General features: G+C 39.8%; 1 protein-coding gene across 4 annotated transcripts in view; it reads left to right on the top strand.

Annotated features, from left to right (window-relative positions):
- Positions 1-18,717, top strand: part of LOC107656514 (zinc finger MIZ domain-containing protein 2-like) — a 60,829-nt gene extending 42,112 nt beyond the window's left edge. For 2 of the 4 annotated variants that reach the window (XM_016444426.1, XM_016444496.1), the window contains exons 2-19: positions 1,719-1,824; positions 5,085-5,199; positions 6,024-6,217; positions 6,631-6,814; positions 7,419-7,640; positions 9,263-9,457; positions 10,150-10,251; positions 10,482-10,650; positions 11,706-11,847; positions 11,952-12,162; positions 12,284-12,389; positions 12,869-13,026; positions 13,113-13,180; positions 13,883-13,951; positions 14,606-14,850; positions 14,958-15,127; positions 15,709-15,912; positions 17,881-18,717. In XM_016444426.1, the coding sequence (XP_016299912.1) occupies positions 1,775-1,824; positions 5,085-5,199; positions 6,024-6,217; positions 6,631-6,814; positions 7,419-7,640; positions 9,263-9,457; positions 10,150-10,251; positions 10,482-10,650; positions 11,706-11,847; positions 11,952-12,162; positions 12,284-12,389; positions 12,869-13,026; positions 13,113-13,180; positions 13,883-13,951; positions 14,606-14,850; positions 14,958-15,127; positions 15,709-15,912; positions 17,881-17,988 (2,712 nt within the window). In that variant the 5' untranslated portion in view covers positions 1,719-1,774 and the 3' untranslated portion in view covers positions 17,989-18,717. The remainder of the gene's footprint in view (positions 1-1,718; positions 1,825-5,084; positions 5,200-6,023; positions 6,218-6,630; positions 6,815-7,418; positions 7,641-9,262; positions 9,458-10,149; positions 10,252-10,481; positions 10,651-11,705; positions 11,848-11,951; positions 12,163-12,283; positions 12,390-12,868; positions 13,027-13,112; positions 13,181-13,882; positions 13,952-14,605; positions 14,851-14,957; positions 15,128-15,708; positions 15,913-17,880) is intronic. The other 2 variants (XM_016444577.1, XM_016444648.1) reach the window with 2 other exon arrangements.

Here is an 18,717-nt window from a genome sequence, read left to right as displayed (position 1 = left end):
TCTGTCCCCTTTTTTTAGTATTGATATGCAGAAAAAACAATACTGTAAATGTCTTTGTGTTATATATATATATATATATATATATATATATATTGTATGTGTGTGTGTGTGTGTGTGTATAATTTATTATTTATTTTTTTACTATAAAAATATCCATGATTCCCTACTAATGATTAATGACATTTGTATTTTAGTCAGATATATATATATTGTATGTGTGTGTGTGTGTGTGTGTATTTTATTTAATTTATTTTTTTACTATAAAAATATCCATGATTCCCTACTAATGATTAATGACATTTGTAGTTAATATTTTAGTCAGCCTAATCAAACAAACCTTGAGAAATTTGCAACCTATTATTCTATATACTTTTGAAGTGAATTATGTTAGTAGTGGTTGAGGGGGTCTTTTTTGGTCTTCACCTATATATTATGCATCCCTAGTTGTAAGAACATGCACAAACTATAAATAGACAAATCCTTCAGTATAGCATCGAAAAGAGGCTGAAATCAGACACGGGTTTAATAAACAGCTCTTTACAAGGACGGAGCTGGTGTAGTTGCTAATGAAAACAGCCACGTGAGCATGTAAATATTGCTAGGCCTGCTTCAGTCAAGTGGTTATCAAAACACGACAATGGAGGATCTCATTTTGTCGCTGCCGCCCACCTCCCTTTCTCATCCTCAGCTCGATCCTCTCATTATCCCTGTAGGTGAACCTCTCTATGATCAACTCTGTCACTCCTCTGAGTGACTCTTCCTGCAGCCCCCCTCGACGCAGCGGCGTTCATCCACCTTTCTTTTCAAGCTGTGGGGTGTCTGACCTAAATCTGTAAGGAAAGAGAAGAAAATGGAAGCTGAGGGGGTGGAGAGAGTGTTAGGGGTGTAGGGGGACTGACAGCCACTGATGTTGGCGGCAAATTAGCATGTGCGCTAATCAAGCTTCACCCCTGAGAGCGGAGACAGACGGAGAGGCAGTGGGGTGGGGCGGAGGGGGTCTTGTTGTCATTATTAACGTTGTACAATCTAAACGCACTCGCACAAAGAAGCACTCTCTTTGGTCGGAACAAGCTCCCTGATGGCTTAAATAGTTGAGCGGGGTTGAAGGCGTTATCTTCGCAGAGGGCTCGGATCTCAAAGCGGCGGCGGCCCTGAGAACCACCATGTTTCCACATCTCTCTTTTCTTTTTGAAATCAATTCGTGCTATAAATAGCCCTCACTCTCTCCCTCCTTCCCCGGCGCCGCAGAGAGCGTGAGGATCCTGCAGTAAGACGTAGCGTTTGGGTCGTCCACCGTTGCGACCAGTCGCTCTGTTTTAAAGCTCAAGCTTTGCACCGGCTTTTGTCTCGGGCGCTGCATTCTCGAGATTCTCTCGACTGCGGTGCAGCAGCCCGAGAGATGCCACATGCTGTCAAATCTCGCTCCTTTGTGTGCGGCTCTGGCTGCTTTTTAAACTGTGATTGGTGGAAAGGCTATGGTGGAATTGCAAAGCCCACCCTATCAAAGCACGGAGAAAGATGTGCTGGCGCAGTCAGTTGTTGATTAACCCCTCGTGCCTCTGGGCAGAACCGCAGCCATCCGAGAGCCCTCCAAATGAAGTTGGTTAAAGCCACTACAGTGGCGTTAGGCGTCTGCCTGAGTCACAGCGGAACGGAGCCTTTGTTTTGATTGAGTGCTGTCAGTCTAACTGGTCTCTCTTTCTTTCTTTCTTTCGCAGACTGCCTGCTAGGTTGAGGAGATTCGGGGTGTCCCATAGACCCCTAGGTTCCTCCGATGAACCCCATCAACTCCATGAAACCTGCCCTGCCTCCAACGCCACACAGGTCAGTAGTTCCTGCACGTCAGCTCGGTGCAGCTGCGAGTCAAAGTGTGACTCGCGCCCACAGTTTCCTCTCTAACGACATTCTGAACTCTCAAAGCCCCCTCAGACTGACACCTGCTTCCCTGAGCGCTGCACCTAACAGTCTGAACCCTAGCGCTGATGTTTTGATTGTTGATTTTGCATATTTTAACTACTATTTGGGAAGCGCTTCAGGGAAGCAATGTGTTTTTATTGTTTTGCAGCCTTATCTGGATGAGATTAGCCTTGGCGTGCAGTTTAATTGTGTTTTTTTCCTTTTGTCAGTTAGGTTGTTGTGTTTTGCTTCTTTGAGGCTGTTTAAGGGTCCCAAAGAGTGCTTTATGGTTATTTGGAGAGAAAAACAAGTTCTTGATGTTACACTGTAGGTGACGTACCAGTATATAGGTGGTTTTCTAAAGAATCCAAGATTCAAATGTTCTTTGGAAATGTATTTAGTTCTGTTTGGAACCTTTTTTAAAGGGACACTCAAATTGATGAATATCATTTACTCACCCTCATGTCATTTCAAACACGTGACTGACTTTCTTCTGTGGAACACAAAGGGAAGTTAAGCAAAATGTCAAAGATGATGTTATCCCTAAAATGAAAGCTAAAAGCAGCATAAATGTCATGTAAATAGTTAAATAGTTTATCCCTAATAGTTTATATAGTTAGTTATAGTTTTCTATATATATTTTAGGATATTATAGGATATTTTAGGATACCGTAGGTAGGTGTACTTGGTACATTTTCATGAGTTTTACTGATATTTGAGCACATAAAGGGAATTATGTTGCTTTAGAAGCGATAATGAAGCAAAAGTCTGAACATGTAGAAAAAGTGGAAGTTGACGTTTCGCTCTCACCGTAGTACACTGAAAATAAATAAAGCACATGCATTGGGCCCCAAACTGAATCCTCGCGCCTACACCTTCTCCTCTCATTTACTGAGCTCTCAATCTGCACAAGTGTTGGGTTTTTTACATTTTGATTGGCTGCTTTGTCTCTCAGCTGCTGATTGGCTGCTGCAGGATTTGGCTTTGAAGCCACAGTTTCCTCTTTCAGAGAGCAGGGGTATCTGGTGGTTAGTAGAAGAACTTTTAAGAGAAACCTCTGCCTCCTATGGAATGCCTCTAAGCCGCCGATAGTTCAGTTTGTTTATTTGCCCTGGCAGAGCAATGACCAGCCTCAACGAGGCTTTGAGCCTTTGTTGGAACCTCAATATCCTGTGGGCTGCAGGCCAGCGGATACTTTGCCGCAGGTCGAGGTGGAAATGTATCAAGAAGGGGATCTCGGCTTTCTTCGAGGGCTTTAAAGAGAGGAGTCTTTCATGTGGCGGTGGGGTTGAGTTGTCTCGGGTCAGTTCAGGTTAGAAGCTGCTCAGAGCCAGTTATCACTCGATAAACCCTCACAGGTTTAATTTTCTTGATACAGTCTAGCTGTTCCCGCTTGGATAAGTTTTACCTGGAATGCTCCCATTCGGGGTCCAAGGTTTTTGGCACCCCTGCCAATGAGTAGTGACCCGAGATGATTTACTGACCATTAAACTGTATTTTAAGTTTTGTTTTTTTATAATTTAAGTCACTTTATTCAATATATTGCAGTGCATCACAGTATTGCAGTTAAATCACTGTTGAAACTGTGACAAAAACAAGACCATTTAGAGCTCATTTAGTGAACTCACCCTTTTGTTAATTAGACTTATTTAAATTAAATTATTTTGCAAGTCTCTTTTGCCCATCAAGGCTGCATTTATTTGATCAATATTGTGAAATGTTTTACAATTTAAAAATAACTTTTCTGTATTGTAATATAGAAATATGTAATATATATTTATATGTAATAGCTATATATTTTTAATATATTTAAAATGGTAATTTATTTGTGTGATGCAAAGCTGAATTTTCAGCATAATTATCAGTTTTTGTAGAAGCTGTGACTAATTTAAGGATTCTTTGATGAATAGAAGGTTCAAAAGAACATCATTTTATAAAAGTAGAAATCTTTTGGAAAATTATAAATGTCTTAACTGTCACTTATGATCAATTTAATGCATCCTTGTTGGATTAAAAGTATCCATTTTATTTCCCAAAAAAACTGACCCTGAAACTTTTGAATGGTAGTGTCTGTTTTCCTTTGGTTTTGGATTTACGACGACAATAAAAAATGCATTTGGCTTCTTGGCTGAACTTCTGATGATAAATTATTCAAGTTGTTTTGAAGATGCATGACAGTCACTGATGTTTTTTGCCACCGTTTCTATTTTTCCTAAAATATGATTCACTCATGTCACTTGCACCAGCCAGTGTTGAGTGTCGTTTGCACGTTATGGTTTGACCATGCATTGTTACAGGTCATAAAACAAGTTACCAGCCAACTCGGTGTTATCTAATATTGTTTTTTTTTTGGGCTCTGTTCCCATCCTTTTTGTCCCAAGTTAGCTTAATGGGCACATTCCTATCCATCAAGACCTTTTTTCCAGTCCCTAAAATGCAGATTGAGGTGCAAGTTTTGATGGTTACCCGATAGTCTTTCTAATGTTGTTCTTCTGGAGGCATACATGTGCACCTTTAGCCCATTTATGAGGGTAAACACCATATATAATGACATGAATGAAAGGCTGTGAAGGGTAGATGTAACTTAATAGTCCATTCAATAGATTTCATAGCTTTAATTCAGGTCTAATACTTACATGCTTTCCAGAGGAACGATGTACATAACAGTACAACTGATTCACAACATTCATCCCTTACAGCCTCGTTGTCATTCAAGTCAAATGAAATATGGCGTCAACTCTAGCTAAGTTCCATGTTTCCCTGTTCTAATCAGGGTGTGATGTAGTTTGGCTAATTATGGAAAGATGGCGAGCGATTATTGAGAGTGATCTGGTTTGATCCAGTTACACAGAAAACAGTAGACACACACACATACACTTACTCTCTCACCCCCCTCTCCCTTGGCATCGTTACTCTTTTCTGTCTCTAAGTGACTGTGGCGTCGCCATGGAAACATTGTGCCGAGTACCTCCAGAGCATGTGGCTGTGGCACGTCTGAAGTCGCAGAAAGATCGTCTCTCTCTCTCTCACACTCACACTTCACACCATATGCTGATATCATACTATAATATGATGTTGCGAGGATAATGCGAGGCGGATCAGTGAGAAGTGAATTAAGGGCGTTTTATACAGGAAGCACTCAGATGCATTAATAACCCCAGTGTCTATTTGTTTCTCTCGCCCCGCAGTGACGCCTCTTACCCATATGATCCTGTCCCCTGGCAGCAAGGCCCCAATCAGCCTGCCGGCTCCCTCTCTGTGGTAACCACAGTGTGGGGGGTAACCAATCCTTCACCCAGCCAGGTAAGAAGCGCCGTCCGCTGTGATGATGTCACCAGCTTGTTTACCTCAAAGAAAGCACTGCATGTTCCAGGGATGTCCTGCTCGTGTCTGGTTCTCAAACAAAACATTCTTGTTGTTGTCAATGAATCAGTAGATCCAGTTAACCGATCATTTAGAATCATTCAGAGCAGTTCTTCTTTAACTGAGAAATACTTATAGTAATTAATAAATATGAATTACTTAAAAAATATAAACTTAATTGTAAAAATTATTTATCAGTACATTAATTATTTATTGATTATAATTAAATTATTAATTATTATAATAATAAAAATTTTTTATTAATCAAAACATTGTTTCTTTTGGTCACAAATAACAAATTTTGTTTACATAATGCATGTATGTGTGCTGTGTATATTTATGTATAAATAAATACACACACATGCATGTATATATTTCAGAAAAATAGGTTGTTTATATATTAAATATATTTATTTCTAATATAAATTATATAAATATAGACATGTAAATACATGTAAATATCTTCAAAATAGATACTGTATGTGTGTGTATTTATGTATACATAATAAATATACACAGAACACACACATATATTATGCAAACAAAAACTTTTATTTTGGATGCGATTAATCGCGATTAATCATTTGACAGCACTAGTATGTATGTATGTTACACAAATATATATATATATTTGTGAATATGTATATGTAAACATTTGTGAATATGTATATGTAAGAAAATCCGATCCTGTCCCATGTCAGCAAATAATTGCTAACAAAAAATGTTCAGTTACGTTCATGACTAATCAAAAATCTCCTTGGCAGGTTTTTGGTGCTCCCATGGGTCCAGGCGGCAACTCAGCTGGTGGTCACATGATGCCTGGCAACAGCCCGGGCATGAACTCCCCTCAGTTCATGAGCCAGCAGGGCTACCCCGAGCCCAGCAAGGGCTTCATGCAGCAGGGCATGTACGGGCGGCCCAGCGGGGTATATCCAGCCGGGCCTGGATATGGGGGCAGGTGAGGAAAGCAAATATTGTCCAGTGTCTGTGTGACTGTATTTAGTCTCTGCTCCTCGTGGGAGTTGTGTGACGTCAGGCAGCCGGCGGACGTCACCGCAGTGGGGGATGTGTGCGCTGTAACGTCCCACCCCTGCGCTGACTCACAGAAACACACGCATGCTGGCGTCCCTTAAGATCAATTTGCATCGCAATAAATCTTGTGAATCACTGACTTGGAGCAGTCAGCGACCCCCTTGGCTCGCCAGACCAACACCTTGTTGCCACGACAACGTGAATAATCGGCTCCTCTTGCGCCACGTTCTACTAATATGCCGGGTCACATTATTCAGCAGCGTTGTTAAATTTATTTTATGACACGAATGCAATGCAATTCATAACCTTTCGTCATAATCTTCTGTCTGTCCTCTTTAGTTACCCGAATAACGGAGGGGGTTCCCTCGGGATGCCGCCCCATGGAGTCCGCCCGCCCACTGACTTTACCCAAGCGGCCGCCGCAGCAGCCGTGGCTGCAGCCGCTGCCACGGCCACGGCCACTGCCACAGCAACTGTCGCTGCGATACAGGAGAAGCAAAACCAGGAGCTGAACTACGGGCCTGTAAGGGACTTGACTTGTTTGTGTTCACTTTAAGTGCAGTTGACCTTTGTTGCGGTGAACGGCACTGAAGGGAAGGTCACTGGAATAGATCTTGCCATGCTTAAATGTTTTAGTGATGAATCGTGTCCCCTTGTTTAATATCTCTGTTTTTCATGCCGTTAATCTGATTGGTGAAAACTCTGCTTAATTTTTTTTTTTTTTTTTTGTGTGGAAAATGCTTTGCACTTCAGCAATTACTATCTTGTGTGACACACAGTAACCTCTGGTTTCATTCCGCTCAATTTGCCCCCTGCTGGACGAATGCATATGAACACGCTTTGATTCCAAAAACATGGTTTTAATTATTGAAAAGAAAAAAAAAAAGCAAAGGATTTTCCCCTCATTTTTCCAGCAGATTTCACATGCCGCCTGTCTGCCCGGGTTTAGACAGCAAACATTACGGCCACACAGGACTTTGATTGTTTACGGTGGTGACCTAGTTGCTGTTTCCCTTTCATGCCCAGGGCCTGACGGCCATAAGTCACGGCGGCAGGCACGTCTCCAGCCATTGTTACCCGATGCTGGTTCTGATGGGTGTGGATCTCTGTGTTGTTTTGCTCTGCAGATGGGTGGTGCTTCCTCGTACAACACCCAGTTCCTGTCGCATTCCGGACCCCGGGGCCCGCCCGGCATGGCCCCTTCTGGAATGGTCGGCTCCAGACCCCCTTCCATGGGACCCATGTATCCACAGCAGGGCCAGAGGTTGCCGCAGCATCCCGTCTATCCTGGAGGCCAGCAGGGTCCTCCGCGCCACCAGCAGGGCATGAAACGCCCCTACAACTCTGACGTAAGTGGAGCCTTATGTTCACCAACTTGATCTGTCACAGTAGCTCTGTTCCAAAACCTAGTGAGTTTTATATGACATCAGACTTGTTCCTGACACGAAAGCTATGAGAATCTAAGATGTGCATGTATCATTTACAGATAATGTCATAATGCATTATGAGCTCCGGGAAAGTCATCCAAGATGTTGTTTATAATTTATTCCATAATATAAAGTTTTGGTTAATAAATACCTCATTACGTTTATTGTATAATGTACTATTATAAAATAAACTGTGCTCATGAAGAAAATAACATCACAGGAACCAGAACACAGATGTTCATAACTAATTTGATCACAACTAAAGCTGTATTCTACCAAAACTAATTGTGTGTCATGACTTTCAAGGGTTTTGGCAAGGGTTTGTGAGTTGCTTCATTTATAGTTTGTTCTAAATCAGTCACTTATGAAGTTTTAGGACTTCTTTCAGTTAGGATGCTGCCTGTGTAGGCTGTAGATCACATAGCAGCTCACTAGATTTTGGAATAAAATACTGTTATAGTATTTATCAGTATTTTGGATTGACTTTTATTTTTATATTTTTGGTTTGCATTTTAATTTTAGTTTAGATTTCAGTAAATTTGTTATGTACTTAAACACATTTTATTTCAGTTAATTGCCAAAGCAGCATTTAAAAATTTTGAAGGTGTTTTTTTTTTTTTTTTACGTTTTTCGTCTTTTCGTATTTAACAAAAATTACTCCTAATAGTTTTTGTTTTAATTAAGAATAACACTGCGTTAATGTGGTTCCTCATTATGGTGGCTGACATGTTGAGATCTAGTTCAGTACAATTAAATATTGGAACAAAGCTAAAAAAAATTTAAATGGATTTTTGTTATGTTAGAAATAGTGTTGTCACGGTACCAATACCAGTGAAAATCCACGGTTCTCTGTACCAATTTCGGTACCAAAGCAAAACACAAAAACATGCTAATTGAACAACATTTAACATTGTACAGTAAAGTCTATACAGGAGATACAATTTGACTGTACTTTTATTTAATCCAAACTGTGTTCATATTTAATTTTAAAGGGCTTTTAAAACCTGCTAGAGATATTCAGCTAAGAATTACAACTAACTGACAAAAAAAAACAAAAACAAAAAAAAATATTTTTCTGACGGACTGATATGACATAAACACTATATGACACAAATAAAATACGCGTGTTTTGGCGGGGTTCCCCTGGTAAAATTCGCATTCCAGGGGCTAAATATCACGTTAATGGGGTCGTTTTTCAACCCGCGGACATGAAAAACAACCCGCGGCAACAGTGTTAAGCAGCCCAATGGACTTGGCAACACAGGAAGAGGATAGCTTTCAGATAGCGCTTCAAGAACCGGGTTGACCGGGTACTCGGTACCACCGGTACTTAAAAAAACCTGGTACCGTAACGTTTTAATTTTTTTAGTATCGACTTGGTACCGAAATACCGGGTCTTTTGACAACACTAGTTAGAAACTAGATGTTGACTCCTCAAAACAACTGACTAACTGACAACGTAAATCTAATTTAGACCCCAAAAAATTAGAATAGTACTGACAATTTGGTTCTGTTCTGGAATGACTGCTTTTCTTTTCTTGCAGGGATTTCCGGGTCAGCAGTATGGTCCCGGGATGGGAGGTGGGGGCCCGTACCCAGGCCAGCCCATGCAGTACCACGGCCCTGGACCACAGCGGTCCGCTCCTTCCCCTTCTTACCCAACCCACCGAATGCCCCTCCAGCAACCCAATATGGGCCAGTATCCTGCAGGACCAGGAAACCCCAACCAGTACTACAAGGTACAAAGATCATCGCTATTATTGCTCGTACTTAGTTAGGATTTGGAAAACCCTGAGTATTAAACATCGACATGCTACGGATGTGTGACACCTCAAATCAAGCTGCCTGTAAAGACTTGAGCCACCCTAGTAACCAAATTTAGGTACTTTCTAAAACTTATAATCATATTTTATTTATAGCCATATTTTTCAGTTTGAAAGCTGTCAGAAAGCTTTCACTTGCAAATTGCGACACACTGCAAGCGGTATCATGTTTCCCAAAGAACAGGTTCCTTATGTCCGTATTAGTGATAAACAGGCTGCCGTTTTTAGAGAAACACACTGGCATTTGATACTGACAAATACGTCAGTGAACATTAAAGAGGCAACTAGTCGTGAAAAGATTTTTTGGAAGTACCAGTGAAAGGCGAACCAACCTGGGTGGTTTAAAGTCCATGCCGGGTTTGGAATTACAGTGGTAGATTATCACTATTGTCATATCACGTTTAAGCTCCATTCCAAAATCTAATGAGCTGCCTATATAGTGTAAATGTAAGATGTTAGATACCTTCTTTTGGCAAATTTCTAAACTATGTATCTCTGTGGAGGAAGCAATCCCAGAATGCACTGCACCAAGCTCCCTATAATTATGCTTAACCAGAGTTGACTTGCTCTGTTTTAAGCCTGATGTTGAAAGCTTTGTGTTTGTTTAGCAGGCGGACCAGTTTAACGGACAGGGCAACAGCCACAGCAGTCTGTCCTCAGGAGTTTCGGGAGCCGGGTACAACACCTTCAACCAAGCCGCCGTCAACGGGGTTGGTGTTCTCTCTCGCATGCATGTGTGTTTGGTGAAACGTGAGTCGGTAGGAGCTGCCTGTTAATATTTCACCATTTCGTGTGAGTGTCTCGATCTGACTTTGGCAGCCGGGGTCCAAACTCCACTCAGCTGAATGTGTTTTTGCACAGTATCGGTTATGAAAATCTGACTGTAAAGATAATCTGGCCACAGATTGTAATGCCTGCGCACACGTCTCGTCTTTCACAGCCCGGACGTGCGATGCCAGGATACCCCAGCTCTCCTCTCCCAGGAAACCCCACTCCTCCCATGACCCCCGGCAGTTCGATGACCCCATATTTGTCCCCTGGCCAAGACGTCAAGTCGCCCTTCCTTCATGACGTCAAGCCCAACATTAACTCTTTGCAGCCCCCTACAGGTAACACTCAGAACTGCAGCCAAGCCAACACCCCCTCCCCCCTTATCTCTGGAATGTATTTATAATTCCCTGTGATGTAAATGGAAATAAAAAAGTTTTGCTGTCACATTAAATGCTTATCACATGGAATTATCACATGGATATTTAAAGTTGGCATGAAATCAGAAAGAACCATTTTTACTGGCTTTATTGTGAATGGTTTATGTGCATATGTTGTTCCAGAGAAAACAAAACGTTAGTCTTCAGAATATTTTATCAAAATATAGTAATTTACTTAACAATTTTAACCACGTCATATAAAGACCACCAATCAAGTAGATTCCTGATGGATTCAAAGTTGCGTGTCTTTTTTTTTCCGTCAAATGCTCTGTTTTACTCAGAAATTGTCACAATACCAAAATTGTTTTTAAAAAAGCAGAAATTAGTTAAAATAATGCTCAATCATATAAAATGAAAACTTCATATAAAGCTGTTTTATTTCACATAAAGGTAGTGTTATATTAGTATTATTTACATACTACTATAGTATTTATCAATATTGTAATTAGCTTTTTTAGAAAAAAATTTTTTTTTCCCATTTTATTTTAGTTGTCATAATCTTGATAAGTACTTTTGTCATTTTATTAGTTATTTTCCTATTTAGGAAGGAAATTCCTCATTTCTTTTTATATTTTAGTTTTATTTGTAGTCGTTTTAGTACTTCAACTTAAAAAATTTGAAATGTTGAAATGTCAAACAGTTTTTCATCTAATATTTATATTTTATTTTATTTCAGTTTTCAGTTCGATTTTATTCGTTTTAGTTCTAGATAATAGCAACACTGCATCGGGTAAAGGGTAGGATAGTTTAAGTTTGACATTGTTTGCTTTAAAACAAGCTAAACTGAAACAAGAAACTGAAACACACAGGTAAGTGTCAACAAAAAGTCCAGTATGCATGTTGAAAAAAAAACTTGGTGCGTCTTCGATATTTATAAGATGCCTTTGTTTCTTGCCCAATGAGATATGAATGAAAGCCGTGTGGCACCTCAGTAACTGAAACTCTTCTGTCTGTAGGAAACCCCAGTGATGACCTGCGCCTGACCTTCCCTGTACGGGACGGGGTGGTGTTGGAGCCCTTTAGATTGGAGCACAACCTGGCTGTCAGCAACCACGTATTCCAGCTGCGAGACTCCGTGTATAAGACCCTTATGATGAGGTCAGACCATTTCATACCTTGTAGCATCTCAAGGAGTCTTTGTGTTTGTGAATGTCAGTGTTGTCATATTTAACATTTAATCTGATCTGTCATGTGTTTAACAGGCCTGACCTGGAGCTGCAGTTTAAGTGCTATCACCATGAAGACCGGCAGATGAACACTAACTGGCCGGCATCGGTGCAGGTGAGCGTCAACGCCACGCCTCTCACCATCGAGCGCGGGGACAACAAGACCTCCCACAAACCCCTTTACCTGAAGCAAGTGTGCCAGCCGGGACGCAACACCATCCAAATAACAGTCACGGCCTGCTGCTGTGTAAGTACAGAGACTCGCATCACACATTTCCTTCAGAAAATGCCTGCTTAATTACAAACAGTCCTACTAATTAGAGTTTTATGTGGGTCAGCATTAATTTCCTGTTTCTTTTTTCTCGCAGTCTCATCTGTTTGTGCTGCAGCTGGTTCACAGGCCGTCTGTGCGCTCCGTGCTGCAGGGTCTGATGAAGAAGAGGCTCCTGCCAGCGGAGCACTGTGTCACTAAGAGTAAGTGAACACTTTTACACACACTTTTTTTTTTTAAAGAAATTAATACTTAAATTCACCAAGGATGCATTAAACTGATCAAAAGTGACAGTAAAGATATTTACTGTTGCAAAAGATTTCTATTTCTAAAAAAAATGCTATCCTTATGAACGTTGTGATCATCAAAGAATCTTGAAAAAAAGTATTGTGGTTTCTGCAAAAATATTAAGCAGCACAACTTTTTCAACATTGATAATAATGAGAAATGTTTCTTGAGCAGCAAATCAGCATATTAGAATGATTTGTGAAGGATCCTGCGACACTGAAGACTGGAGTAATGATTCTGAAAATTCAGCTTTGCATCACAGAAATTGCATTTTTAAATATATTCAAATAGATAACAGTTATTTTAACTTGTAATAATATTTCTCAATATTACTGTATTTTTTATCAAATAAAAGCCGAAAAATGTCAACTCATCCTTCTTTGTTCTTCCGTAGTTAAGAGGAACTTCAGTAGCGGTACCATCCCAGGAACTCCCGGCCTTAACGGCGAGGATGGTGTGGAACAGACGGCCATCAAGGTGTCGCTCAAGTGTCCGATCACCTTCCGACGCATCCAGCTTCCTGCCAGGGGCCACGACTGCAGACATATACAGGTGAGGAGGCCCGCTAGCTTACGTTTGAATCACATGACTTTGTAAAGTGAATTTCGGTGGTAAATAACATCTTTGTTGATGCACAGTGCTTCGACCTGGAATCGTACCTGCAGCTCAACTGTGAGAGAGGAACTTGGCGTTGTCCTGTGTGCAAGTAAGAAGTTTCTCATTTTGCCGTTCATCTCCATGGAATTTTTGTTGTTTTAAAACTAAGACAATGATTAGGGATACACAATATATCCATATCGTAGTAGTAATCTGCCAATATTATTTCGGCAAAATTCTCTTAAACTTACTAAAAACGCTAATACTTTAATAACAGTGCTAAATGTAGTCTATAACAAATCTCAGAATTAATATGCATTTCTTGTACTATATATTATAATGTTATGATGCCTAAATTAACTTTTAAAAATTCTAATATTTACATGAATGATTTTAGTTTTTAATGTTTTCTTTGTAATTTATATAGGCAAAATAGTATACAATTTAACATTTAATATTAAGATATATTATTGTTAATAATAATATAATATTTTAATATTATATCATTTTTATTTATAAGATAAAATATTATATTAATAATTAAAATATTATTGCTTGTTTTAATATGAGTAAAAAATAAGGAATTAGTATTAATATTAATGTTAGAATAATACATATTTACTTATAGTAGATTTGTTTTATTTAATGTCATTTGGCCAAAAAATTGAAAATTATTGTCTTGTCTTATTTGCCTAAATAATATCATATTGTGAATTGTGCATCAAGTGCATTCCTGAAAATGTGTATTGTATGGTGTGTATATATATATGACATATTTGTACAGTTTTTCAAACTTATCTGTTCTTTGCAGTAAAACAGCCCTTCTGGAGGGGCTAGAAGTGGACCAGTACATGTTGGGCATTCTGATCTACATCCAGAAGTAAGTTTTTATATAACCTCTGCAGCATCTAAACTGTGATTGCAGGGATAATGCAGAGAATAAATTATACCTAAATTATACTATTTTTAGCTGTAAACTGCATGTCCATGGACTGTTCCCTGATCGTGTGACGCATATTGCACACAAAAATGGCAAGAGCTGAGTAAAATAGGCATATTCAGTATGATTGGCTGGCATCTACCCAATTTCCCAGAGTCAGAGTGCATAAATTGTTGTTTATAAGTTCCCACGCTGTTTTAATAAGCATTTCCAAGACAGAACCGATTGCCAGATTTACCAAATTTTGTTAGGTTCATGGCACCAGAATTGTAAGGTTTGGGTCCATAAAAAGTGTACAGTTTCTGTACGTAATGTTTAAAGGGGATAGTTCACCCAAAAATGAAAATTATTCACTGCCATTATAAAGCCTGGAAAGAGCCACAGCACATTTTAATATAACTCTGATTGTATTCATCTGAAAGAAGAATGTCATATACACCTAGGATGGCTTGAGCGTGAGTAAATCATGGGGTAATTTTCATTTTTGGGTGAACTATCCCTTTAAGGTTCTTGGCCACTATAAGCTGCAGCTAGTTCTTAAACTTAAGAGTTTAACCTTGAACTCTTAAACTTAAACGTTCTCCTTGTGTTTAGTTCGGACTATGAGGAAATCACCATTGATCCGGTGTGCAGCTGGAAGCCGGTCCCGGTGAAACCAGACCTGCATATTAAAGAGGACCCAGACGGCCCTGCCCTGAAACGCTGTCGCACCTTGAGCCCTAGTCATATGATCTTGCCCAGCGTCATGGAGATGATTGCAGCTTTAGGCCCAGCCTCCTCACCCTACCAGTCTATGCCACAAGGTGGCAGCAGCAGCACGCCTGATTATCCCAGCCAAGGTACTGCAAAGGGCTCTTAGTGACCACAAAAGCATTTATATGAACATGAAAATGTTTCAGTAAATGCGTTTTGACCTCCAGCTGATTTATTAATGCATGCATTTCAGGAGGCTCAGGATATTCCAACCAACCAGGCTTCTCAGATTTCCCCAATGCCCCCGGCACACCGACCCTGGCGGAGTTTGCCTCTGGGCCGCCCCCTCTCTCCTACCAGTCTGACCTGCCAAGTGGCCTCCTTACCCCTGAAAAACCTGTGGGACACCCGATGTCAGGACAGGTGTGTTTTCCTATTATTACAATTTCACCACAAGAAATTGATTGTCTGTCTGTCTATCTATCTATCTATCTATCATCTGTCTTTGTCTTTCTATCCATCTATTTTTCTGTCAGTCCATCTCTTTCTATTCTTCACCCATCTTTTTGTTCATTCGTCCATTTATGCATCTGTTGCTCCATCTGTGTTTCCATCCATCCAACTAGCTAGCAAAAAGGCCAAAATGAAATAATTGTCTAAGTCCATATATGTATTTGACTATATGGCTTGAATTAATGCAGCTGGTTTGCTGCACGTATTGTACTAAAATGACCCTCACCTTGGATACCCAAGTGTGTTTTACTGGTGTCTTGGTTTCTGTCGTCCCCGTATGTTGCAGCGTATAAGAGCTACTCAAATGTCTCTGTGTGCGACAGCATAGCGCAGTGTTCCTGTCTGTCACTCGCAGCTGCTGCTTTTCGCACCACATCTCACCACTCTAAAAGAAGAACAAGACGGGTTTGCTCTTTAAATTAATGTGCAGAGTGTGTTCCAGCTTCACTGACTGTCTCTTTTTCTCTTTACACCTGCCCACCTTAATAAAGATGCCCCACTCTAGTCGCATGGACCCTTCCCACAATCCCCTTCAACAACAGCAGCATCAACCTCTCCATGGTAACTCCAACATGGGTGGCCCCGGTGGACCCATGCACTCCCGCAACTCCTCCCAGAATCCCCGGATGCACACAGACAGCTTTGGCCTGGGGGGCCCCGGGGGACCCGGCGACATTTCAGAGCCGGCTCTTGATGTAAGTCAGAATCAGTCATCTATTCCAGATCAAAGCAATTACTTTTGGCCATGGTGTCAACATTTTAAATTGAAGGTCTGCTGAGCACAACCGCCCCTTCTTGTGGGATTTTACTTAATGTACACCCACTACCAACTTAAAATGATCTTCTTCCCACCCGTTCTTGCTTAATTTAGGTCCTATGCCTGCAGTTATGCATGTTTAAAGCTGTTCGTTCTCCTTCTCTGAAAGATTTTGCAAACACTTTTGGGTAACAGCCAGCCCCACATCTGCTTTGGGACACATTTGCACTTATAAACTATTTTGGAATATTGGTTACAGTGTTCTATTCTTAAAGACATAGTTCACCCTCATATCTGTCCAAACCTGTATGACTTTGAAACAAGAATTAAGATATTTTGAATTAAACCTGACAGGTTTTTATCCCTCCATTGAAAGTCCAGGTAACTAAAACTTCAAAAAAGATCCAAAAGATATCATAACATTTTATCCACGTGATTCGAGCTGTTTAATCCAAGTCTTGTGAAGAGATACAATCGCTTTAAATATTATACGTTTTTATTTAGGCTTTTGTTCACGTATGAACACACATTCAGAGCGAATCACATTTGATAAACACGGAAGTTTGTGAATGTCACACTGTAACAAATCTTGTTTGTTCTCTCACATCATGGATGCATGTTTCAGCTTCCATGTTTACCATATGTGATGCGCTCTATGTATGTCAGTCATTGCTTAGCTGTAAATAAAAGACTAAAGTCAATCACATTCAGAATGATCACAAATTCAAGACATGGGGGCAGAAAATGTGTATATTTATACCACTTCATCTAGTTGATCAAGTTCACACGGAAGAGTGCCTTTTTTCCTCCAAAAATTACCATATACAAATGTGATATTGATTTTTTACAACAGTACTGCCACCTACTCTGTGTGTATGTGCTGTACATGTGGAAGAATTGACAATAAAGCAGACTTGACTTGACTTGACTACTGGCGGTTTTAATTTCACATTTAAAGTATCTTAATTTTGGCCTTTGTAAAGGTAAATATGCAGATTTAAGTATGTAAAAGCTGATAGAACACTGATGAAAATATTGCTTCAGAATAAATTGTTTACTCCACCAAAAATCTCTGATGCAGTTATTTTGCAGGGATATTTTGTATGGAATATTGTCTGCTGACATTAAACGTTCGCTGTATATCATAGTTATAAATACCATTTATTACAGCAATGATATTTTTTTTTATTTTTTTTTTATACACATTAAATATTACATATATGTATGTAATAAAATGTGTATTTCCATTACAGGTTTAGGTCTTAAATTTCATACAAGGTGGTATTAAAAAGGTCTTAAAAAGTCTTAAATTTAACTTGTTCATGTCTGCAGAAACCCTGTGTTAATCATACTGTATAAAGTGATGAGATACCTTCACACAATTTGGATTAAATGTCTCAAATCATATGGATTATTTTTGTGACGCCTTTATGGCCTTTTTGAATCTTCTAAGTTTTGGTTACCTGGAGAGACAGAAACATCTCCGATTTCATTCAAATTTCTTAATTTGTGATTAGAAGATTAACCCATGGGTTTGGAACGACATGAAGGTGAGTAAATGATAACAGCATTTTCATTTTTGGGTGAACTAAAAACTCCTTTAACTCCCATGATTAAAGAATTTCCAGAGATTTTCCTCCAAAATCAGTTCAAAAGATTTCATTCGGACCTAGTGATTACTTAAAAGATTCACTGATTTGGAATTTCAGCTGATTCATTGAACAAACGTTTCAAAAGAATTGATTCACAGACTTCCCAGCACTGTTGGAAACAGAAATGTCTGTGAATGTCTTTTGAAAAGCCAGCTATGTTGTATTTATTATTATGATTATAAACAGTGTTTTGAGTGTCATTAGTATTGCCACAGGATGACTCTTAACTCCGGAATTCCCTATTTGTTTTCCAGCTTCTCCCAGAGCTGACAAACCCAGATGAGTTGCTGTCCTACTTGGGTCCTCCAGACCTTCCCAACAACAGTAACGATGACCTGCTCGCTCTGTTCGAGAGCAACTGAGCCCCCCGTCCCGCTCATTCATCAGTCGCACATCGCCGTCCAACATACAGCATCCTGACCCCTCACACTCCCGGCTCGTTGAGGGGAGCTTTGGGAACAGATATCCGATTACGTCTTTGCACTGTTTCCTCCTGAGACTGGAATGCAGTGACTCATGGGAAGGTGCAACAAAGATCTTTTTTTGTTTGACTTTTCCTCCTGTGACAATGTTACTGTTTGTCTGCTTCTCTGAACTCTGTCGAGATTTTATTGTGAATTTCAGTTTGAAAGAGTTCCCGCGCTTCTCTCGAATCATTTGTAGAAAGACTCCTCATCTTACATCGGACTCGTGTGGTGTAAATGACATTGTGTGGGGTGGGTCATTGTTTGTTTTTTTCATTGCAGCTCCTGTTTTAAATCTAAATTAGATGAGGAATTCACTTCAGTGCTAATCTAAAGTACTACACTTCAGAAATCACACGGGGAAAGCCAAAGTGTCTCTGTTGTAACTTGAAGAAAACAAACACGGATAAACGTAATTCTCTTAATAAACAGGCAGACTTATGTTTTATTTCTTTTTTTGCCCAAAGAAGATCACAAACTAGCTCCATGTGATATAACATGGTCTTAAACCACAAATGACTTGATCTTAAGTGAATTTTACTTGAAGAAGACCTAAAATGTAGCCTTTTTCCTTTTAAACGTGCTAATAGAGGCAATCACAATGTGTCAGACCTTAAACAGTAGCGT

The sequence above is a fragment of the Sinocyclocheilus anshuiensis genome, unplaced genomic scaffold (genome assembly GCF_001515605.1).
Source record: "Sinocyclocheilus anshuiensis isolate Anshui unplaced genomic scaffold, SAMN03320099.WGS_v1.1 scaffold269, whole genome shotgun sequence".
NCBI classification, from domain to species: Eukaryota; Metazoa; Chordata; class Actinopteri; order Cypriniformes; family Cyprinidae; genus Sinocyclocheilus; species Sinocyclocheilus anshuiensis.
This window is presented reverse-complemented; position numbering and strand designations above follow the sequence as displayed.